The sequence below is a fragment of the Plectropomus leopardus genome, chromosome 10 (genome assembly GCF_008729295.1).
Source record: "Plectropomus leopardus isolate mb chromosome 10, YSFRI_Pleo_2.0, whole genome shotgun sequence".
Classification (NCBI taxonomy): domain Eukaryota; kingdom Metazoa; phylum Chordata; class Actinopteri; order Perciformes; family Serranidae; genus Plectropomus; species Plectropomus leopardus.
The window spans coordinates 5089095-5117052 of NC_056472.1; the positions used below are offsets into that span (position 1 = coordinate 5089095).

General features: G+C 39.2%; 1 protein-coding gene across 2 annotated transcripts; it reads right to left on the reverse strand.

Moving 5' to 3' along the window:
- Positions 1–184: 184 nt before the first annotated feature.
- hibch (3-hydroxyisobutyryl-CoA hydrolase) lies at positions 185–27811 on the reverse strand. 2 transcript variants are annotated; one of them, XR_006106172.1, is made up of 15 exons: positions 27685–27811; positions 27279–27321; positions 26145–26276; positions 24545–24629; positions 23146–23226; positions 22915–22967; positions 13562–13640; positions 8351–8496; positions 7424–7510; positions 6352–6410; positions 5785–5866; positions 4180–4299; positions 2029–2062; positions 953–1170; positions 185–472 (listed from the first exon to the last, which is right to left on the reverse strand). XR_006106172.1 is itself a non-coding variant. In XM_042494019.1 (14 exons), the coding sequence occupies exons 1-14, from the start codon at positions 27714–27716 to the stop codon at positions 1055–1057; spliced, it is 1149 nt and encodes a 382-aa protein (XP_042349953.1). In that variant the 5' UTR covers positions 27717–27811; the 3' UTR covers positions 185–1054. The 2 variants fall into 2 exon arrangements, 1 of the variants encoding a protein (XP_042349953.1); XM_042494019.1 differs by having other exon boundaries at positions 185–1170.
- Positions 27812–27958: the final 147 nt, after the last annotated feature.

Sequence of the window (27958 nt, forward strand, 5' to 3'; positions counted from 1 at the left end):
ATGCAGCTAAAATAAATATTTATTTTCCAGAGTTCATATTTGAGCAGCAGCTTAGTGCTGATAACAAAGGCACTTTCTAAAAACCCTGCCACTGTTTCACAAGAACATTTTAAGCAGGTCATAAAAGATCCTACTCTCAACAGCTGCAGTCCTTCAAAACATAAATGAACAAGAACACACAACATTTCAGATTACATTACCAACTCTCTTTATTGCCCTTTGTTCCAGCAATAATGCCTAATCTGACTGGTTATCTCATAAATACTGCAGCTATGAGGACTCAAGTTTAGGGAGGTGATTTGATACCAACTGAAAAACAGTGACGTGTCCATCAGATAAGGTAAATGATAAAAACACAAGACAAAAATGCAATGTAACATGTAAAGGCACTTAGAAGCAATAATGTTAGAAATCTGCCATTTGTCTTAGGAGTGTTGTGTGGAAATGTCAGAAAACCTTTTTTTTTATCCCACTGAAAAGAAAAGAAACAGAGACACATTATCGGAATTAGTGACCACACTGTAGAAATACAGATGATACTGATGGGTGTCACATCAACAAACACCCACAGGAAATGTATGAAAGCACTCAGCGGTGAGATCATTCTCCTCCCGTGTCCTCCTGTTAATGCTGCTGTGCGGCAGATTCCTTGCATTCGCAGCAGCAGAGTTACTGCTGTATGACTTATGTAAAATAGAGAAAAAAACACTCCACTTCCACTGCAGAGCAAGTTTACACTAAACATTTTTCAGGTGGGACACGCAGGGCATCTGTTAGCTGCCTCTTCTACTACTATTTTTGATATCTGGCTGTGATGAATCAGAGCTCCTTCTCCTCAGCAGCAGAGAAGCAGCCTCGATCTTCTTCTATAATGTTTCACTGTATTTAATAGTGCCGAGTCCAACTATATGACCTGTGGATGTGCGTGTTGTGCAATAACAGACTTTCTTACATCCTCAGCAGCACAGTGCTCTCACTGGCTGACCATTACAGGCTGTGGGAACCGCAGGCTTGGAGAGGGCTCAGTGGGGAGTGTGTTTAAAGGCGAGGAGCATCAGAAAGTCAGCTCCTTGTCTCCCAGCGAGGAGAAGCACTGCTCCACCGCCTGATCAGACACCTCCTCCAGTGTTGACGGCTTCCATTTGGGATTCTGGTCCTTGTCAACCAGCACTGGAAACAAAGAAAACTATTCATTATTTATCCTTTAACAGCACTTATTATCAATTTTTTCCCATTATGCTTTGTTGTTCATAGCTGTCTTTGCAATCTCTATTAACCCTTAGGGACTGTTTGGTGAATTTTAGATGCTTTTGATTCTTCTTTTGTTTGATAATTTTGGCTGTGTTCATGCAAATGGCATACATTATGGCAAGATTTTGTATTTTTGTTAAATCTTGGAATTTCCAGCTCAGCTCCTACAATAACTCTAAAATACACGCAAGTGCAAGAAATGCTCCATTGCAACCCATTCAAACAGACATTTTTGGTCCCAAAGCATAAAAATATGCAGTGTATTATTCTGGGCCTGGAATTTGTTTTTTTTTTTTTACTATTTTCCACCTGATGATGTTTTTTTTTTTAACCATATTTGGCATATCGATTTCCACTAGGTGCACTGTCACAATCAATGTTGCAAATCATTGCCATATCCCAGGCTGTGATAATAAAAAAAAACAACAAACAAAAAAAAACCCTCATTTGCACTTAGTACATTGAAAATAATTCCATCAAAAAATATGGTGGCATCATGACAAAACCCTGGCATTTAAAGGGTTAAAATTCTGAAAATTTACGAATATTTGATATTTATGATTAAGACTTGGTTAAAAGAAATGAACTCCACAAAAGTAGAAAACAATATTTTTGTATAATATTTTTTAAGCTTAATTTTGAAAAGTGCATTTTGTGCGCAGCGTGATGCGAGTGTGTGTAATATTCCAGCGGGCCTTAAGGGTTAATGATGCTACATCAGTGAAATTCACATCCACCCTTCTCCACTTTTGTTGACCATGGACTGCAGCGACTTACCTGCTCGTACACCTTCATAAAAGTCGTAGCCCCTCTGCAAAACAACAAAAACAAACCCATGAGATTAAAAAAAATCTCAGATTCCAGGTCACAGCTGAACTGAAACAAATGTGGCAGATAACACATTTAAGTTCCATGTGATATTATTGTTGGCACCACTGTTGCCAACTAGATCTCTTTCCATTTTCCTCTGAGCCTCAGCAACAAAGCTCTTTTTCTTTTGCCAGGTAGAGTTTCCACTGTTATTTCAGTTGTTCCATCATCCGCCATTCCTGCTACGAGGGATGGTAACGTACTGATACAGAGAAAACAAGAGTGCTAACCTCTTCCTGTTTTGGTTTTGCAGTGGTTAACGCACTTCTTTGTGTCATAGTCCAGCCTTCATTTTCCCGGGACATCGTACCCGTCGGCAGACAGAATTGCACAGTGCCAGGGAGCTAATTTAAACGCCAGTGGTGTCATTATTCTGCAGCCATGACACTGTGCAATCAACATTTACTTCATAATGATAAGTTAAAGCTAAAGAATTGCTAGAATTACCGATTCCTGGTTGTATGCCTTGGTGGACCACTAGTTATGATGTAAAGGCCAGAAAAGTGTTTTTGCAGTACATTATGATTTCACAGTGAAGCTGACCTTTGACCTTTTGGATATAAAATGTCATCACGTCATCCTTCCTTCATCCCATTAGTCGTTTGTGTGAAATTCATATTTAGTGTACGAGTTCCAGAGTTATGTCCAAAAACATGTTTGTGAGGTCACAGTGATATTTGACCTTCAGCCACCAGATTATAATCAGTTCATCGATGAGCCCAAATAGACGTTCGTGCCAAATTTGAGGAAATTCCCTCAAGGCTTTCTTGAGGTATTGTGTTCACAAGAATGACAGATGGAAGGTCACAGTGATCTTGACTTTTGACCTTCAAATTTGAATGAATTTATCACTGATTCTCGATATCAGTGGCAAATTTGGAGAAATTTCCACGAGGTGTTCCTAATATGTCACTTTCAAGAGAGTGAGACGGATGCAAAGTCACAGTGACCTTGACTTTTGACCACCAAAATCTAATAGGTTAATCTGTGAGTCCAAGTTGATGTTTTTGCCTAATTTGATAAAAATTCTCAAGGTGTTCTTGAGATATCACGTTTATGAGAATGGGACAGACGGTCAAACAGACAACCTGAAAATGTAATGCTTCCTGCCGCCACTATCGCCAGTGTGGAGGCATGAAAACACGCCTGTTTGCACTTTAATGATTCATGTAGGTTAATATGTTAAAGACTGTGCAGGACAACCACCGCTGGATTCATCTTGGCGCAGTGCTGAAAACATCAGCAACTTCCACACACTTCCATCTATGTAGCAGAGCTCAGATCGTGCCCCAAAAAAATCAGGCCCAACCCTTTATATGAACAACACACAGTTTCTATCCAAGGTCGACCCCAGCCTGACCTATGGCAGCAGTTTTAGGCCCAAAGTCAGTTAAAAAAACACATTTGTACTATAAAGACAGGCCTATAGTCTATAGCATTTTATATATTATAAAATGGAATTTTATACAACTTTTTTTTGTATTAAAACATGTATTATCATACATATATTCTCTCATTTTCCGTCCCTCTCTCGCCTGCGCTCTCTCCAGTTCTCCACGTGTTCTGTCACTTTCTCTCTCTCCTCTCTCTTTCTCTCTCTTTCCCTCTTAATTCAGCCCATTAAACCTCCTTCCGAAGTCCCAGTTAAGCACGGGACAGTTCATATCAGTTTCATTAAAAAAAATGGAATATTTAAATGGGCCCGATTCATGCACGAGTGAACAGTGAGAAATTACAGCCCGCATCAGGCGGGTTGGGCCAGGCAGAGAATCTAAGCTCTACTATGCAGTGATTCTCTTAATCCTGAGCTTTTGGTCAGTCAGTTCTTCATCAGAGCATCCATGAATCAGCCATGTTTCTCCACTGCATAGATGGAAATGTGCAGAAATCTTTGCTACCATCATGTTAAAGAAAGATAATAAGTTATTCTAAGCAACGGGATCCATATCTTGGATCCCGTTGCTTAGCATAACTTATTATCTTCCACATTTTGTTCAATGCAGATTACTAGTGATACTGATGGATGTTGATAATTTGAATGGGTGTGTGGGTTTTTACCATGCAGGCCTGGCTCAGTCGATACTCCATCGCCAACACATCCTGCAGGCTCAGAGTCGCACCCGCCTGCAGCTGCTTGTAGGTGATCTTCAGGGATGTGGGAGACATTCTGGACAGTGTCTGGAAGAAGAGACACAGAGGCAGTGATGGGCTGCTTTATTTGCCTTTAGATTAATAAGAAAATCTGCAAATGATTAAATAAAATTATGGATAAAACAAGCAAAGCAACATGCAAAAACAAAGACAGCTCTGTATTTTTAATGTTGGAGGCGAGACGGTGAGTCAGAGGTGTAGTAGTAACAGAGGAAGTGGGTTTATGATAAATATTTGATGCGCGAGCTGACCCCCCTTTGACTCTGATTCAGATCTTCATGGTTTGAAAGGATACAGGAAGTGTTTGCATGTTTGTTGGCTGCAGCAGAATGGAAGCAGCCAAGGAAATATTTGCTAAGCCTTCAATATGAAGCATACTTCAAATGTTACAAATCAAAAATAATAAACAGATTATGGCAGATAACAGCTGACTGCTGGTACAGTATCATAAATCCTCGGGGACAGTGAGGAGAGGGTGGGGCCTATGAGGGAGGGAGGGAGGTCTAATCTGGAGCATGTGCGCTGTTACGTAAGCTCCTTCCCTGGTTTGATCTTATTGGACCATCTGCATGGAAATGACAAAAAAAGATGGGAAAAAGTCACATCTACAAAGAGTCAGATTTTAGAATAATTAAGGAAAATTCGCAGAATGAAGACACCTTTCACAAATGTGCAAGCTACCCATGATGCCATGGGCACTCTGTAGTGATATCCTTTATATAATCATATTGGTTTATATGCAGTGCCACCTGAGGGGTCAAGGGTCATAAGCACTCATGTTTGGTTGTCAGCCTTGCCCCTTGAGCGCAGAGATTTATCCCAATCGTCTGAATCTTTAGATGATAAAATGGATTATAGATTGTAAAAATCAATACATTCCTTGCTATTGTGTGTTGGGAATAGTTGCTATCTAATTGTCAGACTGTTTTTCACAAAGTGAACATCCTGGCTTGTTAAGTGCTGAGTCTTTTAGGGACGCTCCTTTTATACTCAGTCATACTAAAAGTCACAGTAAAGCAGGTCGTCTAAAATAGTAAATAAAAAATGACATAGTATATAATACACTATACTTTATTCAGTTACAAATGAACCTTTTTACCTGTAATTTTTTTCAAACTGGTGTTTTTGAGTCTTCCACAACCTTTCCAGTCTTTTGTTGCTGAATGTCTTTGAAATGTGTTGAAGGCATCAGATTTAAAATAAGTGTATATTTAACAAAAAACCCCCCAAGAAAACGCATCAGTCCGACTATTTCATATCTTATCTCTGTGCTGTATTAAACTGAATGTAAGTTAAAAAAAATTACATATCAGTGCATTCTGCTTTCATTTAAGTTTTACACAATGTCCCAACTTTTTGGGAATATGGGTTGTACTTTGTATGGCCAGTAACTGTACACAGTTGATGGTTAAAACTGACAAACACTACATTCATGCACAATTAAAATGAGATAAAATGTCAGTCAAAGCTGGTTGTCAGTGATTCTGATAAAGCTGCGGGTCAAGGTCATACCTCAGCTTGTTTGTTGGCGAACTCTGAGCCATCTGCCTTCAGGTTCTGCACGATGCCCTCCACACTGCTGGAGCTGAACAGCCTGACGGGAGAGGAGGCCCAAAATGAGTTTTCAGGTTACGTCAGTCATTTAAACTGAGATCATAAAGTTGCTTCAAAAATTTCATTTTCTCTGCTTTCAATGCCCATCTTGTAAGGGTAAGGCTGGCAATATTCTATACATTTCTTGAATTAAAAAAACAACAACACATAAATAAACCAAAACTAAAAATGATTTGATTCTACTACGTGAAATGAGTATTTTTTGTGTGACCAAAGCTTGATATATTCTCTATATACTGTACTCCTGTTAGAGTAACATCTGCAAAAATGACACATTATAGTGAGAGATTGCAAGACGAAGTAACATATTGTTGGTTTTGGTCTTTTCATGGCATTAGTTGACAATAACAGAATCTAAAATATCAAAATCTTATCCTTTAGGTATCTAGCTGTTTACTTGTTCTTCTGTCACACCCATCAGATTAGGTTTATACTTATTTGGGGACACAAAGATTCAAGGCTTACCTGTCAATATCAGACATGTGCTTGTCCAACACAAAAGGCTTCTCAGAATCCAGACTGCTCTGTGGACAGAGAGAGAGCACAGACATACACTAAAACTGTTTACATGAAAACAGATGCCAGAGGGCAACTCACTGCTATATCTAAAGGAATAGTTCTGATTTTTTGCAGTGGGTGGTTGTATATGGTTCTTATCCATAGTCAGTGTATTACCTGTAGGAGATGTCAGTTGGCATGCCCCCAGTTTGGAGAAGCAGACAGGAGTACCGCCATTGAATCTATGTAATGTACTGCTGTGGATGGGGGCAGCAGCAAAATGTATTTTAGCCACCTAAAAAAACAATATCAGTTTGAGTGTTTGAGTGTACTATATTGGGCATGTTGTCACTGCGTCACCTTTCTGCAAGGCAGCACCTCCTGACGGGAAACTGAAACTTATGTGCTTTATGCTTTCTTCGAAGCCACCAGACTCCATTGACGAAAACGTTAATTTTACCTTACAGAACACAGGAGTTGCTGGTGTACAGCTGCCACAATCGGTTTGTTTGTGTTATTGTGTGACTTAAATGGATCCAAACTAAGTGCTCTAAAGCGCAAAGTCAATTAATAACACTAACTAACTTACTGATCATGGCAACAGTAGACCAGCAGCTCTTGTGTTCTGTGAGGTAAAATTACTTTTTTTTAATGGAATCTGGTAGCTTTGATGAGAGTATAGATAAGTTTCGGTTCAGATTAGCTCTACGTTGGAAAGGGCTGTCAGTACAATAAAGCAGTGAATATTCTAATATAGATTCTATATAATACACTTAAACTGATTGATACTGATTTTCTTAGGTGGCTAAAATGTGTTTTGCTGCTGGCCTATTCCATAAGGAGCAAACTGCTTATCTTCTATGGTGGTATTCCTGCCTGCTTCTCCAGACTGGGGTCATGTTGACTGTATTTATACACAGACTTTGGATTAGTACCACATACAAACCCACTTCAGAAGATCAACACTATCCCTTTAAACTGTTTTAGGTATTTCAAGTTTAGCATTAGTTGTATGGATCGCACATTTAAGGCTTCTAACCTGCTTCTGGTAGCTGTCTAGCACTCTGGAGACGTCTTCAGCAGAGGGAGACTTCAGATCCACCAGCTCCTTCTCCAGGTCTGGGATCTGTTAAACAGAGGGCTTTACATTCAAACTGGCCCTGAAACAATGGCTGTAAATCTGCTTGTTTGTGCGCAGTCGACTGTGAATTTAACAAGCCACAAGGCTCGAACTAGTCATTTTAAAAATAATCAAAATATTGAATGCAGGCAGTCTTTCCCTTTTGGTTCCACCAAGGACATATTCAAAGGACTGAGTAATCTGGATTGCAGATTTTTTTGACTTTATATCCTTACATCTAATAGTTTTCAAATTGTGGGTCTACTTTGATTCAATCTGAAAATAACACATGAAAAGCGACAGATATAGAGATATTTTTGCAGCCTTGTTTTCGGTCAAACTGCTGTAGAAGTTGTACAAATAAACTAACTCCCCCCCGCTGCTCTTCTGTCCTAACAGTCAAGGTTACAGTCTTGAACAAACTTTGCCGCCCACTGCTCTGACCTCACGGCAGCAGCAGGACAAACACAACCTGCCGCTGGACCAGCCAGGGTTTGTTGGCACCTTTAAACATGAGTGAGACACTCTGTGACTCAGCATCCGGCTTTCCAGAGGAGCTTTAACCTCAGCCCCTCCCCACCACCATGCTCCTGCCCTGCACTCGCCCCTGCAGCATCACCAACACGCACACAGTCGGGTGGATTAGATAATGAACTGAGAGCAATATACCAGAGAATCTTGACTGTTTGACTCATCACGTGTTTGTCTGCAGTCTTGTATAATACATGTTGTATATATAACAGCAGTACTCCTTCATAGCTCAGGATGTTGCGATAAATAAAAAGACAAACATCCCAGTACAAATTCCTGTGAGGACGCTGAGTTTAATCTCCTGACTCCAGTTACCTTCTTTGACTCCACAAAGTGAGTGGCAACTCCAGCTCTTTGCACGTCACGTCCCTTAAGACGGAAGCCCGTCAAGGCCAGAAAGAGTCCCAGCTTCCCCTGGAGCCTCGGCAGAAAATAGCCACCTCCCACGTCTGGGAAAAGCCCTGTCAAAATAAAACATAAAACATGGTTTTCATACAGATGCACAGCATGAAGCAACATTACCACCTGTCACTGTTCACCCTGTCAAAACACAAACCAATGAACAATTCACCATGTCATCAGAGCCAGAGTGACACTGGATTTTTGTGGATGACAATAATATTTCACAGTTGAAGATATTAAATATTATCTAGAGTGTGCTGGGTGTGTATGTGGGTTTTGGTCTTTTTTTCATTTCATTTCATCTTGTACACTGTTATCTATTTTGGTGTATAGCTTTACTTTTTATTTAATTCAGATTTGTATTATTTTTGCTGGCATTCTTTTAATTTAATTCAAATCAATTCAATTCAATTTAATTTAATGACTTAGGATATCGCACACGGAATAAATATATCAGACATGATAGAGTTTGGGGTGGGTAAGTGGTAATCTAGGGTGTGCTGGGTGCATATTAAGGTTTTGGTTTAGGGTAATGTTAATCTGTTTATGTATGTTATTTGTATATTTTTATGTGTGGACTCAGGAAGAATAGTTGCTACCCACGTAGCAACTAATTTCACACATTAACAAATAAACTAACTAAACAAATAAACTGCTGCTGCACAGTAACCATTTAAACCAGCATACTGTCGCATTTCTTTTGCAAATTATACCAGCATTGCCCTCCACATTGCCCTCTTTCTTTAAATATCCTTTCACCTCACCCAGAGGTGGTTTACGTCCAGTGTGATTAAGTACAGCCATTAACAAAACAAATGATTGTTGCACAGCGCAAAACATGTGGCTTATGAGCATTTATGGTTATGAAAAACACACTGCCTTAATCTGTAGAGAATCTATTCTGTATTCATTCAATAATATTTCCATTTGACTTCTGCATTTCATTGCTTATGTCAATGTTTCTGACAGGAGATGAGATTCCACTGGTCACAGTAGGTTTTCTGATGGCTTTTGTACTGTGGCGTGAGGCCGTGGTGGTGGATGCTGGGAGAGAGAGAGAGATTAGATGAGCTGACCTGATTCACGGCTGAAAATGTAATATCATAAATGCGGCAGATTATGGCTGTTGTTCAGAATGCTCGCAGGGGCTGCGTTCAATCTGTTAATCCCACCACAGGGAGGGGTTAATGTGTGTTTGTGTGTGGCTGAGAAAAAAGAATGGAATGAGAGTGGTAGAGGTGTGTGTATTCATTAAAGGATTCTTATTCTAAACTTTATCACAAGGGAGTAACTATGATCATTTTAAAATGAGTAATGACTTTATTTAGAGCAATGAGCCCAACACATCCTTGAAGGGTTTTCTGAGGTCGGCCACTGAATTATAAAGTGTTGCTGGGAGTGGTGGGAGGGGGGCATTAATAAATCATATCCAGGGTCTCCTAGAGGCCGAGGAAAGCCCTGATCACATGATAAAATCCAGCGAGAGACAATGGATCAGCGCTTTTCCATTCATCCATTTGGCCATCATGAGATGATCAGTGAGATGTGGAAAAACATGTCAATAACGTTAATTTGCCATGTTGAAGCCCCCTGTGCTGCTCACAACAAGGTCTGTGGATTATCTTGAGTAACTGGGTCATGCTCTCTAGAAAGAGACTTTGCTTTTGAGTTTTTCAAATGTATTTTTTTGGCGCTTTGAGCACCACAAGCTGAGTATAGTTCTATTATATGGCAGAGAAGGCAGACATCTCTAGGACCGATATCCCAAACACTCGTCAACTCACACCAAAACTATCCAGACTTATATATAGCACTACAGGTGAGAAGAAAACTACATATTTTGTTTTTAAGGTGAACTGTCCCTGTAATTTCTCTGCACCCCTTGATAATGTTCTAGTTTGAGGGAACCACACAGTAGGACCAGCTTTCATACTAAGATCTTTTCACATTTCTGTCACATTTATTATGTGCAAAGAACGGTTTAGTTTCACTTTCACTGCGCCTGGTGTTCTGCTGCTCCATCTGACTCCAGAGTGTGCGCTGCGCTCCTAGAATGTGGTTCATCGAATAACCAAACGGTAACAGAACAAAAGAAAAAAAAAAGAGATGTTAATATTAGCTGCATTTACACTGCCTGTTCATGGCGGGAATATCACGCCGTTATGCCGCCTCGCTGTTTTGCATATAGTGTCTCGCCTCTGAGCTGGGAACAGAGGTAGTAACAGCGCAGAAACAAGGTCTGTGTAAAACGTAAAACCGGAGAGACATGACCATGGGCGGCACAGGGGTAACGTTTTGATGACGTTTTGATGATGTTTTGATGATGTATTTGCATGTGCGACCAACCACAGGAGATTTTAAAAGCAGCATTGTGGCTAATACAAAGATTTGAATGGTGGCTGAAAATACCCACAAACTGGGAAAAGCAATGAGGTTAGGGGGCTCCTTGACCACTTTGCAGCGGATAAGATAAGCCGCCAAATAACAGAGATGGTAAATGATTGTGACTGTCATGCTAAGCCTTTGTTATTGTTTAGAAAGTTTTGAAATTTGTCTGAATTACAGATATTTTAGGACTTCTCCAACACTTCAAACTGGTACAAAACTGGCACACTTCAGTGATGAAGCCTGATTCCACAATGTGACTGTAGTTGCATTAAGCTCAGCACAAAAGAGAGGATCCATCCCTGGATTAGGACTAAAATAGGCATGTAGGGTCTCAAAGCAGCTGCTATCTCTGTGAAATACTGGTCCCTGATGGAAACTGTGCAATGTGAAGTCCAAGTGTCTGATTTCAGATGGGAGCTGCTGAATATTGACAGTGCAGAGGCCTGGAAACCAAGAGTCTTTAGTAAAAACAATAGAGACACAGCGGCTCTGCAGGGGATTATCAAAGATTTCCTGCCTTCTGGCAAAAGTGACTGGAGAGTGTAAAAACACACCACCAGGTTCTTGTTTAATTAATCAGCATTAATAATGAGGCCAAACTTAAATGTGTTTTATGGGCTACTTCCGCAGCAAGTACTGCACAACACAAGAGTGTATGTAAATGGATAGGATGAAAACAAGATGCAAGACACACCCTGAAAGACACACATAGTGAGCAGTACATCAATCCCCTCATCCAGCCGATCCTCCGCCTGCTCAATCAAATTGCCGTCCCATTTCCTCCTACTCTTCAGTGTGGCCTCGCCTTTTAAAGAGGATCCCACACACACAACAGTCAGACGGCATCAACAAGAACCTCTGCCGTTTCTTTCTGCTCCTCTCATTTTTTTCCCTCTGCTGACAACATAATCTTCATCCTCATGCTGCTCCAGACATCTGAGTCAGAATCCACTCTGCGCACCACCACGCAGAGTTAAGCATCAGCTCAAGATTTATCACGGAGCCCGAGCCCACAACGCTCAGGAGTAAGCTTGATTTGTGTGTGTGAGTGAGCACTCGTGAGTCTAATAGATGATGACGCGAGTGTCCTTGGAAGTTTGCAAGTGTGAGGGAGTGAGTGCACGCAGTCCATTTATCAAAAAAGGAGAAGATGCAACTGAGCTGCTTCTGAACAAAAAAAGCCGAGCATTTTTCCTGCGTGTCACGATTCCAACCCATGTATAATAAAAATTTGGTCTGAGCCGTTAAACTGACCGTCAAAGAGGCTCAAAGACTGACTCAACATCCATTCACCATCTTCATGAAGTAAATACACAGAGAAGACACTGAGAACATTAGCTGTCTAGTCAGTTTCTGGCCACAAACCCAGTGTGATTAACACTATGGTGTCACAGTTTCCTGCAAATACTTCCTATGTTCATATGTAATTATATAACTGTAATAAAGCATCTGGTTTTAAGTGACAACATGCTAGTTTTTGCCATAATGTCAGCTGTAATTCATTAGTTGTTAGAGATTTGTTAGTAATCTCCTCAGCGCCTCAGGAGACGGCCATCTGTCTACAGGGGTCAATTAGCTAAAGAGCGAACTGAAGCTTAGTGCCTGGCAGCAAAACCCTCAAATACACTCTGGATGATTTCTACACACAGTAAACCATTTAGCCACTGATAAAATATAATAATGTGCCATTGCATGTTTTTGGTGGTATCAGATTATGCAAGTTAAGTTTGCAACTTTAAAGAGCCAGACAGTCCTTTCATCTCATATTAACGTTAAATGAGAATGTGTTTTTAATTACAAATTGTTCAATTGTTTCTTTAGAAAACATGGAAAAATGGCAATGTGCATCTTGACAAGACACAACCCCAAAAAATAGCAAGAAATTAGTAAAAAGTTACAAGAATTACCTGGAAAGGAGAGAGAAAATTTAAAGTAAAAATTTAAAAATAAAATAAAAAAGCAAACAAACAAAAACAGGAAAAATGTAAAGAGAACTACATATATATATTTATCATAATTATACATTTAAAATTATATTACAGAAAAGTATTTATATATTATTTTAAGATTTTTTTTGTTTTATTTTTTACTTTTCTTTTTTGCTCATATTCAGGAAATTTTCTTGAAAATTGTACAAGACAAGTTCTTGCTAATTTTGGGTTGAATGCAACATTGCTGACTGCTATCTTCTTACTATCTTTAAAGAAATCAGGCTGATTTGCTTGGGTTTCAAAGGTTTAAAAGTACGGTTTTAGCCACACTTGCACAGTCATATTTAGAGATTGGTTTCACTGTGGATGAGCATGTACAATTGACATAAAATGATGTCAGTTTGTTTAATCTCTCCAACAATTGTTCTACATTCCAACTGCTTTCATTTTTCGAACCATCTTTTCTTTTCAATTCAGTATGTAAAGACGGATGACCAGAGTAAACACATATTTTGGGGCATGAGACATCCTGAGAAGTCTGCTTCACACCCAGTGGTATCAGGATGAGGTCATCAGTCACACGCTGCGCTAAATACCGCTCATCTATCCCTCAGTGTATTCCCTCTCCCAGCCTCTCATGCAGACAGACCTCATGTCTATGAATGCATATGATCTGGATCCAGCTGGGTCTGCAACTGGAATCACTGCTCCTACATAATTAATGGTCTGGAGATAGCCGCTCACACTGATGTGGGCCGACCCTCCCTCGAGGAACGCGGGAGCTGGTGCAGCTGGATGCTCTCACCTATGGCGGTCTCTGGCATGGCAAACAGCGTCTTCTCAGTGGCCACTCGGAACCGTCCATGAACTGACAGGCCGACACCCTGCAGGGGGGGGCGACAACAAGGTTACAAAACGATCAATGAAATGATGAAAAGAGGAGGAAACAGAGGCCAAGTGATGCGCTCAAGTTTGAGATGGAAAATGCTGAGTGAAAAAAATATAAAGTAAACCAGGTCGGCCCCGCTGATGTGTGTGTGTGTGTGTGTGTGATTTATGTGTGTGGCTCCCAGCAGGGAGAGAAGTGAGGGCTAATGAGCAGACTGGTCAGATGACATTTCCAGCATAGCTGGGTCTGTGTGTGTGTGTGTGTGTGTGTGTGTGTGTGTGTGTGTGTGTGTGTCAAATTATGGGGTTACCATGGAAACAATATCCCCTTGCACATGTACTGGACTTCTACAAATAAAACATGTCAATACGCTGAAAGGTGAGTTATGATGAAATCTATCATTTAAAGAATTTTAAAAGCTTGGAAAAAAACTCTTTTTAGAGGTGAAACAGCTTAACTGACAACAGTGTCAGTAGGCAGCAGAGATGAGCCAGACTTCAGATCACAGTGAACACAAATCAACTGGGTTGGCCCATATGGAAAAAAAAATCAGATGTTATATATATATTTGTACAAAAACCTCAAGGTTTGACTATTGGTGCTTTCACAAAATATTTACACAATAAGTTTTTTGATAAATTACACGACTTTCAGCTGATAAAATGTACAACTGACATGTATATCATATAAAGTTGATCAAAACTGCAACGCAAAGTGCTTCATACAATAAACCCAGAAGGTTTTACATTACGGAGAATATGCTGTGTTTGGACCGGCGACTGTACTGAGCAGCAGGGTCATTTACTGGTCAGGTCAGAGAAAAATCCAATACGCCAGTGAGGGACTGCTGGTGATAAATGACTGTGGAAGGTCATCAGGTAAATCCCCTGATGCTTCACATCCATACGAGGTGGAGGCTGAAATGAAACTGGTGATTAATTTCTCTGAATTTATCCGCGGGTCTGTGTCAAGAGGGCTTCATCATATCTCGTAAATCTGCTTCTCTACAGCTGAATATCACATAAGAAACATTTCTCTTTTCCCATTACACTTTAACTTTGTGTGGCTGATATAAAATATTGTGACGGTAAAGTAAAGGAGTGAAAATATTCTGAAAATAGCCTACACTTAAACTGAAATTGATTTTGTGCACAGATCAGGGTTCATTCACCATATTATCAATACATTTCCATGACTTTGAGGTAAAATTGAAAGACCATTGATACTCCTCATTGCCTCTTTTTTAAGACTATGTAATAGTTTTTTTTCTAAATGTACATTATTTAAAAAAAAACAACAAATTTGGATCATTATTTATGAGAGTGGAGGGGGTCAAATGACCTTTCAAGCACTGGGGAGGGACTTATGTTTGGACTTTGTTTTTTTTTTTGGCTTAGGGGCAGGGGCATACATCCTTAAAATGCTGTATTTTTTTATTTCCTGATTTTTATTTTTATTTTTTTTTAAGAAAACATACCTTCCAAATACAGGGGTATTTTTTTCTTCTTTTTTTTTTTTTTTTAAAGAAAAGAATGCTGCTCTTTTTTCCCTTTAAAAACCGTTGGTGACTTTTGCAGAAAGCAGGCCTTCCAAACGCAAACAATCACCAAAAATTACACCTTTTCTCACAGCCAGAAACTGCAAAAACAAAAACATTTTACATATTTTATCATTGGATTTTTGAAATTTTGTTGAAATTTTCGACGGTCCTTTAACACATCTTGGGTTATTATACAGGTTTGTGAGATAAAGCTCCATGACTTTTCCAAAACTGTCAGGGTATATTTAGTTTTCAAAAACTTTTCCAGGCTGCTTTTTGCATATTCCATGACTTTTGCTGTTTTTTTATGACTGTATGAACTCTGACATATATGTAAAGGAGTCCACCTGCTGAGGGCTGACTCACTGTAGACGAACTCTTAGTAAAAGTGTGATTACAGCCTGCACCGCGTCTTCACCTTGATCACCTTGAATGGCTATAAAGGTCAAAAGGGAATACAGTTAAACTTATTTCAGAATGTCAGTCTTTGAAGAGGAAGATGAGCTGGCTCTGAAAAGCGAGCCACAGGGCAGAGCTGCAGGATTCGCCTTGAGTCTATGTGACAAATGACCACAGAGGATTAAAAATATCTGATCACTGGAGACTAAACAGACCTCTGCCTGCAGTAGTTGCTCTTTTGAAGGTACCAGATCCCGAATGAAAAAACAAAAAGAGGCACACATCAGAGACAGACTGCATCAGTGATATGATGACTGTGCTTTGGAAACACACTTCAGGATCAGAGCAAACAGGAACTGGCTTCACTTTCTCACTAATAGAGTTCGCTGTGTTAAGTGTGAAATGAATACATGACATGAATGAAAGAGTAACACTAACACAGAGTGTGAAAAACTACACACTGTTGCACTGTTACATTTTCATTTCATGGGAGCTGTATAGAAGAGCTGCATGATATGAGAAAAACATGTAATGATGATGAATATCGCAATAATGATATCAATTGTGATAAACAAACACTTAATGGTCTAGTGAGTTAAGCCTTTGTTCTGCTTTCCGTATACTGCAAAAACACAGCAAACTGTTTGTTAAATAAAAAAAAACTTCTTTACTGAAGAATTTGAAATTTTGAACTCGACACAAAATGAACCAGTCTGACTATAAACAAGAAATCTCTGTCTGTCTGTCTGTCTGTAAGCGGGTTTCCATTACAGATTTGTGCAAACTTGAGATTCAGACACAGTTGTGAGTTGACTGTTTCTATTGAGTGATATTCTGCATCTTCTCCTCTGGCGATAACATTCCAAGAAGTGTGGTGATGGATGTCCAAACATTAGCAGGTTTATTTCTATTGCAGCCACCGCACTAGCTGTCAGTATTTCAATTTGAAAGTGATGCATGCGTGTTATGGAGCGATAATGAAAAGGCAAGCCCCTTAAACGTGGGAGTGGCCACATTAGAGGGATTTCTGGGAGGTGATAGTCCATGATTTCACAGAGGAATTGTGGATTCAAAACTTCCAGATGATCCGCTCAACTTTTGAAGAGTTATGTGATGCAATAACAGCTCTTGTAGCTCCTGCTGCATCATGAGGGAGCCAGTTCCTACTGACAAGCACATAGCCATAGCATCATGTGACCTACAAAAGTGTTTCCATTGCAGTTTTGCAAAACATGGCTTTTTTAATCGCCTAGAATACCACCTAATGCGAGCGTATAAACTTTTTTTGCAATAAATGAGGGTTAACCCTTTAAGACCTGAGCGAATTGCTGTGATTTCTTTCAAAAACACGGAATAAGGGTGATGAGCAGCTTAACTAGTGATGGCCCAAAAATGAGCAAGAAATTAGTAAAAAGTTACAAGAAAATTATCGGAAAATAAGCATCAACAAAAAGAAGTAAAATATATAATTCTAACAGTTATTATGTAGTATTCCTTTCATATTCTCTCTCTTTTTTTTTAATAATATGTAATAATCCCCCACTCCCCCAGCTAATCGTGAGGTTATTTCCTTGTCACTATTTATGTGACAAATTTCTTGTACTTAGATTTTTCTCGAAAGAAATTAACCCAATTTTTAGAGGTTTATATGCTTGTGGAAGGTGTATGAATGCAATATAGAGAGCAGTTCCATCATTTTTTTATCTAGGTCAGGGGTAGGCAACCTGAGGCTCTACAGCCACATGCGGCTCTTTAGCCCCTCTCAAGAGGCTCCTGTGTCTCTGACTAAAAATTATATGTAAATGAACTGCGATTATTTTTTAAAAGTTTTTATTCAATTTTCAATTGCAAAAATATGTAGCCTGTACACAGAATACGAAAATGTATTTCATTAACTAAAATATGCATCATATTTCTATGGCCTTGGTGCATTTTCTGCTAAATTTTTAAAAAAATTTGACCGCCCACCAAATTTAAAAAATGGTGGGCGGTCCTGGATCAAAAAAGCCTGACTAGCTATGGATTCCAAATCCAAGATAGGAGAAGTCTCAGAGGAAAATGGAGAAGTTATTGGTGCATAGAGATAATAACAGTGCATGGATAGATCTTTTAATTTTTACCACCAACACTGCAAAGTTAATGTAACAAAAAATAAGAAATAGTGGTCAAACATATTGATGAATGCTCATGTAGACCCATTAATAATATTGATAGGCTAGTTTGACTATATGTGTTGTGTTACCTGCGGCTCCAGACAGATTATTTTTTTTTGTTTTGGGCCAGAAATGTCTCTTTTGATAGTAAAGGCTGTCGACCCCTGATCTAGGTGTTAAAGGGTAAATGGAAACCTGCCTAGTGATTTCACTGTAACTACGTCCATACAGTCTATGATTTTATTGTATCTTTACCACTATGACTTTCATAATGTAGCTTACTGATACTGACCATTTTAGAGTTCTACATGTCTAATGTATTGTTTTAGCAAAATACCCAGAGTCCCTCTTGAGTCATGTAAAATGGAGTGCACTTTAAATCTAATCCAATAAATGAAGCTAAGCAGCCATCTCCTCCAAAATGTACAAATAACATAAACCGAAACAGCTTTTAGTGCCATCAGCAAAAAGGGGGAAAAAAACAATAAATGTTCTTCTTGCAATGATCACTGGGCGCTGTTCAATCTCACATGACCAGTTTTACCATAGAAGTAGTGGAACATTGTGACGTGCTGGTGGGCACCACCCGCCACCATATAAGAGCACGTCTCCACATCCTGCTGTAAACAATGGAAATGTGCTAAAAGCGTGCACACGAGCATGTTTATAGCTAAACCTTACAAACAGAACGGGCGGCGAAATTTACAACCCGGCTGGGAGAGTTTACGCTGTCTGAGAATATGGGGCGCTTCATGAAGTCCTCATCATGATATTTGCTTTACTGGATTACAAATATTGATAGAACAGATGATGAGAGCCATTAAAACGATGCCCTCTGCTCTCCAACAAGAGTCTAGATAACTCAACTAATAACACTGTCACGCTTTAGATCTGGTAAACAAGTTTTGCTAGTTGACAAATGATTAGTGACACTGTGTATGAGAGCGGGACGTGTGGATAATGCAGACGTCTTCCAGCTGGTGTGAAGAGACACATGTGAAAGACAACAGTTATAAACACTTAAAGAGAGAGTGATGTCTGTTTCCACATCACTCCTGCATAAAGTATTCGCTTTCAAAACAAGCTCTGCACAGGCTCTGGAAGATGAGAACATTAATGCAGGGATCAAAATCTGCCCTAAGGTCGTTTTTGGCTCTCGCCCTCTCATTAGATGATGTGGACATTAGCAAAACAAGAGCTCTGTTCTCCAGAGGAAAGGGATTATAGTCATACGGCTCCGGACAAATATCCATCACTTGGGCAGAAACCGCTATGGCGTGCATGTTATAGAGCGCCTTAAAAGAAGTGTGTTCTGTATGCAAGAGGCCAAATGTATCAGAACAAAAAGAACACTCTGCACATCTATTTTAGAGCAGGTGTGTAGGAGAGGGACGAGCAGGACACAATTTGCAGACAAAGTCCCACACACTGTCCAACTTGCAACACAAATAACAGTGCTGCAACGTTTTGGTGACTGGACTCAGGTTCCTACAGCTTAAGGCAAGTTAGATTTAATCAAACCAGCGACCGCTTCTGCTAAGACAGCGTTTGTACATGGGGAACCCGCTCTACCAGGTGACCTGCTGGGCGCCTCAGAAAATTCAACTTGATCTTTGAATCATTTTAAGTAACACTTTTGCTATTTTTGATGGTGATTGTAAATCATGTAGTAACCCTTAGGGACTGTTTGACACATTTTATGCACTTTTCATTCTTCATTAAAAAATAAAATAAAATAAAAAACTAACTGGGTTCATGCATATTGCATACATTTTGGCAAGATTGTGTATTTTGTTCAATCTTGGAACTTTCAGCCAAGCTTCTACAATGAGTCTAAAATGGCTACTTAAATACTTTAATAAAATCTACTCTGCATCTACTATAATGAAAATAAGCCCTTTTTGTGTGTATATATATTTTTTTTCAAACCTAAAACCACAGTGGCATCATAACAAAACCTGATATTTAAAGGGTAAAAATTCAGAAAATTAATGAATATTTGACATTTATGTTTAGGACTGATGTTGGTTATAGAGTGATATGAGTGTGTTTAATATTACATTGGGCCCCAAGGGGTAATTCATTTATCCTTTTATTCTGTTTATCGTTACTCTTCTATTGTCAGTATCTATCCTTAAATATGTTTGCTATCTTATTGCTCTGTAAAGCGCTTTGAATTGTTCTGTTGTATGACGTGCTATACAGATAAAGCTGCCTTTAACCTGCCTACACTCAATATTTTTTAGCTGGACCTTTTTTTTTTAGGTGTCTGAAAAAAGTTTTGTTGCTGACTCCTTCCAATGCAGCAGATTTCTTAGCCTCCATGTCGGACTCTAGCCTGCTTCTCCAAACTGGGAGACATGGATAAGTACCAGATACAACCCCAGTTCAAAAAATCCAAACTATCCCTGTAAGTAAGGAGTTGCTGTGAGTTTGCAATCAGTGCTGCAGCATCCTGTATGAAATCTTTAGAGCGGACTAAAACATGCTGAAAGACAGCAGTGTCTGCTTAAACGTAAAACACAGCCTCCATGGATTAATGACACTTCGGCGCTCACAGACCTCAATTCAGGGGATTTTAAACTTGGACAGCGATGAATAACATGCGGGAGATGAGATCCCGCTGATGTCAGAGAGAGTCAAACAGATAAACAGTGTGTGTGTGTGTGTGTGTGTGTGTGTGTGTGTGTGTGTGTGTGTGCGCGCGCGCGCTGAGGACATGCCTTTTACTCCCTGGTGGTTTGTTATCACTAACGCAGGAATCCTCGTGCTGCGTGGGAGTTCTGCCCTGAGCTCGGAGCAGATCTGGGAACAGGGACTCTGGTGCCTCTCGGACTTTTCCATATATAGAACGTTTTCAACCATCACACACATTAAACTGCAAAGGCCCTGAGGATGGTTTGTGTCAACATTAGTGTTGTCTCTGTCCTGATGTGACAGATAGGAGGTGGACTTCACATCACTTTATTCCCAGAGCGATAAAACCATTGGAAAAACAGTAGAAAAAGATTGTGTGATTAGAACTACAGAGGGGTGTTTTATGGTGTTCCACGGGGATGACGAAGGGAAGTGACTACAGTGTATCAGCAGCAGGCACTCAGCTGTCCCTCGCATCCATTACTGCACGCTGCTCCACCACATTGTTTTTTTCACTTTTATTCTGACAAACAAATTGCAGCTTGTGTCTCTCTTGGAGAGGAAAATGGTAAGTGGGGGTGTCACTGTTATCATGGCTGTCTAAACACAGCGAAAACAAGCAAACAAGAGATGATTGTTTTTGGTTCACAGCCTCTACGATTCATCCCCCTGTGAACTCACCCGTGTGAAATGTTTACTACGCTGAAATAACCAATATAAAAAAAGCTGCTTATTCTTTAGTGGGAGTCCACAGCTGCCCAAAAAACTAACTGGGCATTTTTTGGTGAAAACTTACACATCTGTAAATGTGACTCTAAGAAATAGAGAACACAACAGTTCTACTACTATCACACTCCAAAGTTTGACCCCTGCAAAGCCTCCCCTCATTTTATGAGCAGCCTTTTTTTAAAATTAAACCAAGTGGACTATTTTGGATCATTAGATCACTGCAGGCTACTTTGGAAGAGGAGAAACGAAATGTCTTTAAAGCTGCGCTAATCAATATTTTTGACTCCAAAATGTCGCCACCAGCACAAGATGGCATCAGTGATATTTTTCATTTTTGTAGAGTGGGAGGAAGCGGAGAGGCACTGCCCATCCCAAATAAAGCCACGGAAGTATGAAGTATAACAAGCAGTAATCAAACACAACTATAAAACCTACCAAGGAATGTCATTTGGAAACCAAAAATTACAAAAGCTTCACATGGCAAAAAAAATAAATAAAAAAATAAACATATAGACACCTGATCAAGATACTGTTCTGTACTACATGCTCAAGTAAAATTACTTCTAAAGAAATTTCAGGAGTACCAGAGTATAAAGTGCACCTGATGATGTTTGAACAGTGAAGTTCAAGGTTTTGCAAAAGGTCTTTATAGATCTCTGTGCTAAAGGGAAAAACACACACACGCACGCACGCACGCACACACACACACACACACACACACACACACAGAGGCGAGATGAGTAATGACCCAGTGCACACTGGTGGCTGTGAGCACCCTCAGTGACACCTCAGGAGCAAAATCACTGTCAAGGTCATGAGCTGGAGTAAAAAACAGACTCATCCACAATCCAGACATCATCTTCTCTGAGCGGGTATGAAACAATATTCATAAATTACAGACCTCTGTGATCAAGGTCACTCTGGATAAACGAGCATTTGCGCAGTTCTCTGTGAATTATGTCCCATCATGTTTTAATGTGGGGCAAACGTACCAATTTAAATTCTAAACATATCTGACACCTGGAGGGAAAAAAACAGTGGCAGCAACAAAGCTCTGTCACTTCAGATTTCATCCAATCAGAGGCCACCTTGCCACTGCCAGCAGGTGACAGGAGCAGATAGTTCTCTGCTGACACCTACAGGCTCGTGCAAGTATCACACCTCATAAAAAGAGTAACAAATCTGCACAGAACAAATCTTTGATCCCAGACACTGGGATTAAAGTGAAGAATACGGATACAGAATATGGTTTAACTGTATATTGTTGGCCTAAACATATAACCAGGGTTCCTACAGGTTAGGCAAGATACATATAGGACTTTTTGAAACATTGTAATGCCACCTGGAATGAAATATAAGACCAATTTCACAATCAAATAAAATGCAGGAAAAAACACGAACTGACATAAATTTCTCAGTGGTTGAGGGCAATTTTTTACCGTTTACTTTATCATAAAGTCACTTTAAAAAGTCAGATGATCTACTTTAAATGCTGAAAAAAAAAAACTTTCCTTCTTCTATCCTGATCTGAGTGAGGTTAATCTGAGAGGAATACGGTAAATTATTTAAAAACTAGATATTAATAATTATTTGGAGATTTTCAAAAGCAATATCTGAAAAAAAAACCAATTCACACCATCCTACTTCCTATGTCTTTTAAGACTTTTGAAAGATTAATTTAAGACATTTTATGCCAATTAAGGCCTTGTTTTTAGATTAATTAATTTAATGCCTTTTAAGACTATTTAAAGATCCACAGGAGCCCTGCATACAGTACATACTTAAAATACATTAAACATGAATGAACTCACCCCTCCCATTGTTATTCCTTCAATTAGGGCAATATATGGTTTCCTGCATGCTCCTAGAAAGATGAAATATAGCGTGTAAAAATGAAGGATTTTAAACATGCAAACGTGTAAAGTGGAGGCCTGGGCATTTGGAAATGTATAAAGTCAGATTATAACTGACTGTATACCCATACATAAGAGATATATACACATAATTGATAACACAAGTGTATTTGCACTTGTGAATCTTACCAATAGAATTGTTGAGAATGTACTCCTCACGGAAAAAGACCTCTGCCAGAGGGTCTCCAACTTTCCCTGCTTCTGTGACCGCTGAGAGAGGAAACAGATCAAAGCAGTGATAAAGCAACATGTAGTAGCTACGGTCACACTGTTGCACATAGAAACTCGCCAGATCAGAGCCCCAGTATGTGCCTCTCATGCAGTAACATACATTCAGATCACAGAAGAAACCATCCATATTACTAGATTAACTAGAATTTACAGCTTTACACTTACAGTTTACATCCACGTCTGTGAAAACATTAATGCTTCACACACATCGCCCCTTGGAAGCACAGAAGCTCTATATAAGCAGCGTTTTCAAGGTGGACACCCAAGATTAGTGCCAGCAATTCAGTATCTGACCAAATGTCTCCCCTTCTGTTCCTAAAATATGGTGTTGAATAATGGCTAGAAACGTGTTTTTGCAGAACACTATGACAATTATGAGATGAATATAATATGTTATCACTTCTTCATTATTATTAATATTATTATTATTGAATATATGCGTAAAATTTTGTCTTAGTTAGAGGACAAATTCTTGAGTTATGACCACAAACATGTTTTGTGAGGTCACAGTCACCTTTGACCACCAAATTCAAATCCTTTCATTCTTTAGTACAAGTGAACGTTTGTGCTGAATTTGAGAAAATTCCCTCAAAGTGTTTTGACGAAACGGATGCAAGGTCATGGTGTAGGTCATGGTGACCTTGACCTTTGACCACCAGTATCTAGTAAAATCTTCTGGTGATATTGTGTTCATCTGGAATTTCCCTCAGTATAAAATAAGTATCAAGTAAGTAAAGTAGTAGTATTAGAATAAGACAGAATATGGTCACAGTGACCTTGGCCTTTGACCTATACTGCCTAAATCTAATCAGTTCATTGTTAAGACCAAGTTTGAGGAAATTCCTTTAAGGCTCCTCATGAGATATTGTATTCACGAGAATGGGATGGACAGACAATCCGAAAAGTTAATGCTGCCACAGCTATCAGTGTAGATGCATAAAAAAGATTCATAACTCATTTCCAGAGTTGTGACTACTATTCTGATAGCAGGCAAGCATTTATGTCCTATCTTATGATCCAGAAACAGAAGCACAAATTAAGAAACAGGTGAAAATCTTTTTGTTTTATCTTTTAGTGGCTGGACTATTTTTTCATGCAGATGAGTCTTTGAAGATTTTTGAAATACCTTTAGAACAGCGGTGCATGTTTTTGAATGATCTATTCAAACAGCGGCGCTTGATTCTCTGTTAGACAAAGTGATGGTGACCTCTTTGATCTGAATGTATGCTGACACATGAGAGGCCCAAACCGTGGCTCCACAGACCCCAGGGACTGAACCTTCAAGGCTGCGGCTTACCTCTGATGTCTCCACCTGCACAAAAGGCTTTCCCACCTGCTCCTCTGATGATCACGATGTCAGTCTCACTGTCACTTTCCCATTTCTGCAATCACACAGAGAAGCAGCAAAGTTACAGGAAATATCATCAAAAACAAATCCTGCGTTGATGTCATGTGTCACAAGTTGAAACAGGTTTCTGAACTATTTCAGTGAAAGTTGAGTTACTCAAAACAGAAACTTAATATTGAGACCTTAAAGACAAACACCATCAGAACGTATGCTACACAGCAGGGCACACAGTGAATTATAGGATATTTAAAATAACAAATGATACAAGAGATGAGTCATCAAATTTGCTGATAAAAAGGGCATTTTTTTAAAAAATGGGAGGGATAACTGTAAAACATTAGAGATACTTTAAGTTTATCTTCGGGTTTCCAATTACATCAAAACCAGTGACTGTTTTCCAGGAAGTTAAAGCCAATACATACCTGAGCTTTTGCATAATTATGGCAGTTTGGTGTAAAATAATATCTGAAAGGGTTTACAAGCATGTAACTGTTAACAATACAAATGGTTTACTTGTTTTTTCTTGAATGTCCAACTCTATTCAACTCTTAACCCTTAGGGCCCACTTCAATATTATACACACTTAAACCACTCTGCACACGAAATGCGCTTTTTAAAAATCAAGCTTTAAAATATATTATACATTAATATTATTTTGTACTTTAATTTAGTTTTTTTTTAACCTCAATTAAATCAGTTTTAATCATGAATATCTAATATTAATTCATTTGGGGGAAGTTGAACCGCCTAAATGCCAGGTTTTTGTCATGATGCCACTTTGTTTTTGACGATAATATAATACATGCTAAATAGATTTTTTAGGGGGTAGGATTTGATAAGTATTTACTTCCTCATACTACTTTTCAGCCATGAAATACTTATGTTTGTTTAATGAATATGTATGGTGGGCACCTGATGTTTTTTTTTTAACCCATATTTTTATTTTATTTTTATTTTTTATATGATTTGATTTACCATGTTTGAAATAAAGATCTATCACAATCTAATCACAGCCTGGGTTATGTCAGTGATCAGCAGAAACACTGATTATGACAGTGCACCTTGTAGAAATAGCACGTATTTTCCCATATGCCAAATATGGTAAAAATGATGTATTCAGGTGGAAAATTGTAAAAATAAAGCCCAGAATGACACCCAGAAATAATACAAAACATATTTTTATGCTTTGATGGGATCAAAAATTGTAGTTTGAATGGGTTTCAATGGGGCATTTTTTGCACTTAACAGTATGAATGTAACAGTTTTGTTTCCACAGTGTATTTTAGACTCATTGTAGGAGCAGAGCTGGAAATCACAAGATTAAACAAAAATACACAACTTTGCCAACATTCATGCCGTAAAATGCGCCAAAAGAGTCCCTAAGGGTTAAAAACATTGTAACCTTAACCATATCAAACTAAGTGGGATAGTGGCAGCCGTTTATGATCAGTAACACACTTCTGTAACAAATGACACCTGACACACAAACAAGGCCTTGACATTTGACCAAGGTGAGGTTAGCATTAACCACGCTTTCCACATACTGTACCTTGAGCTGAGGGTAGATCTGTCGAACCATGTTCAGGGTGAGGGCATTCAGGACTTTGGGTCTGTTTATGGTGATCACGCCTGCGCAGCCCACCCTCTCCAGAAGAACCTCTGGCTCCACATGACTCGACATCTGATCCAAAACAGAGACAGCAGGACACACGTTAAATAGTTAACTTAGTAATAAAATCAGCAGTGGTTTCCAACCTTTTTCCTTAAGGGTCACCTTTTCTATCATTAAGTGAACTGATGACCTTAGTGACATATAATTTGGACTTTCATATATACTCAATGTATAACACAAACAGTACAGAACAACTGATCAACCATACAATTAACCCTCTATGCTACTCATTATGATGCCAGTTGATAAAAACTATAGTGTAATGTTTTATTTATCATGGAATAAACAAAGTAAACATTGTTTAAAGAAATTTTAAAAATATATGTTTTTTGGTGTGTACTTTTTGGTTATGCTACCGTAAAGCTACACCGTGCCATGATGGTAAGAAATGAAAAAGATGGGGTTAATCTTAAAATCTTATTGAAAATTATATACAAAACAAAACCCTAGTGGGCCAGATAGCAAGGCAGTTGCCCCCCAACATTTTTCTAATTCACAATGAATATAAATTGATTCACATTAGGATTTTTTTTTTTTGTACTTACAATGTAAATAAGGTGCCAGAGTGCATCAAAATATAACTTTTTTAAAGACAAAAAATGTCCTAAAATTCTAATAACACCCCTGTGTACATCATACCTATTTAGGGCTGCTGTGACTGCCCCCCTGGCCTCTTGTCATTTTGCAAAACTGTCCCTCAGGCAAAGCAGGTTGGGTATCGCTGGACTAGAACTTGTTAACCAAATCTGTATCCACACACTGGATGCTAACACTGCTGACAGATACTAGTTAAATGCAATACAAAAACTAACTCACTTTATATTCTACTGCCAATATCTGGATTTCAGAGGAATTTAAATTTTTTTGCATTTTCAGGCCAATATATATAAGTACTTTGCCTCAACACTGTCGTATAATTGCATCACTACAATCCTCAATATGCATTACTGAAAGCCTGCAGCAGCTACAACATGTATGAACATGTATGAACATGAGAGGGAGGTTGCTCACCATGTGGCTCTGGATTCGCTGCAGTCTGCAGAGGGACCTCAGTCTGGAGGAAACAGTCCAAACAAACATTATCTGCACAGGCTGGACACTAAGCATCTGAAAACACTTGATTTAACGCACTCAGAATCATTTAAGTCAAATATACTGATCACTTAATCTGCTGCCGTCTGCCGAGTTCAAACTCAAAACAACACCAACATAAAAAAGTTAACCTCCCACCCAGTTCAAGTTTAATTATAGTGACATTACATGTACGTGGAGCAGCTAGCATCATATACATAGAGCAGCTAGCATCCTGGTGACTGACTTCAACCTTCCAGCATATTTTAAGTACAAGCTAAGTTACATAATGTCAGCTAACTCGGAGGGCTTATACAGTAAAAGGTTCTCCAGAGTTACCACATACCTGCACGCGGACGTCAACACGGTTAAGGACATTATAATCTTTGACTTGTGCTCACTGGCTGCACTTTATCATCTGTTTTCTTTGCTTTTTCCTCGCTCTGCAGTTTCTGCGTTCACTTCCTGACAGAGACACCAAGCTGCCCCTGATTGGTCAGTGCGCTGACGTCACGGTGGGAGTAAACACCAACGAGGGAGTTTCGGTCCGCGCGCTGTTTAAGCCACACTGCCACCCCGCGTGCAGAGGAGGAACTCTCACTCGTGTGTTCAAATATAGG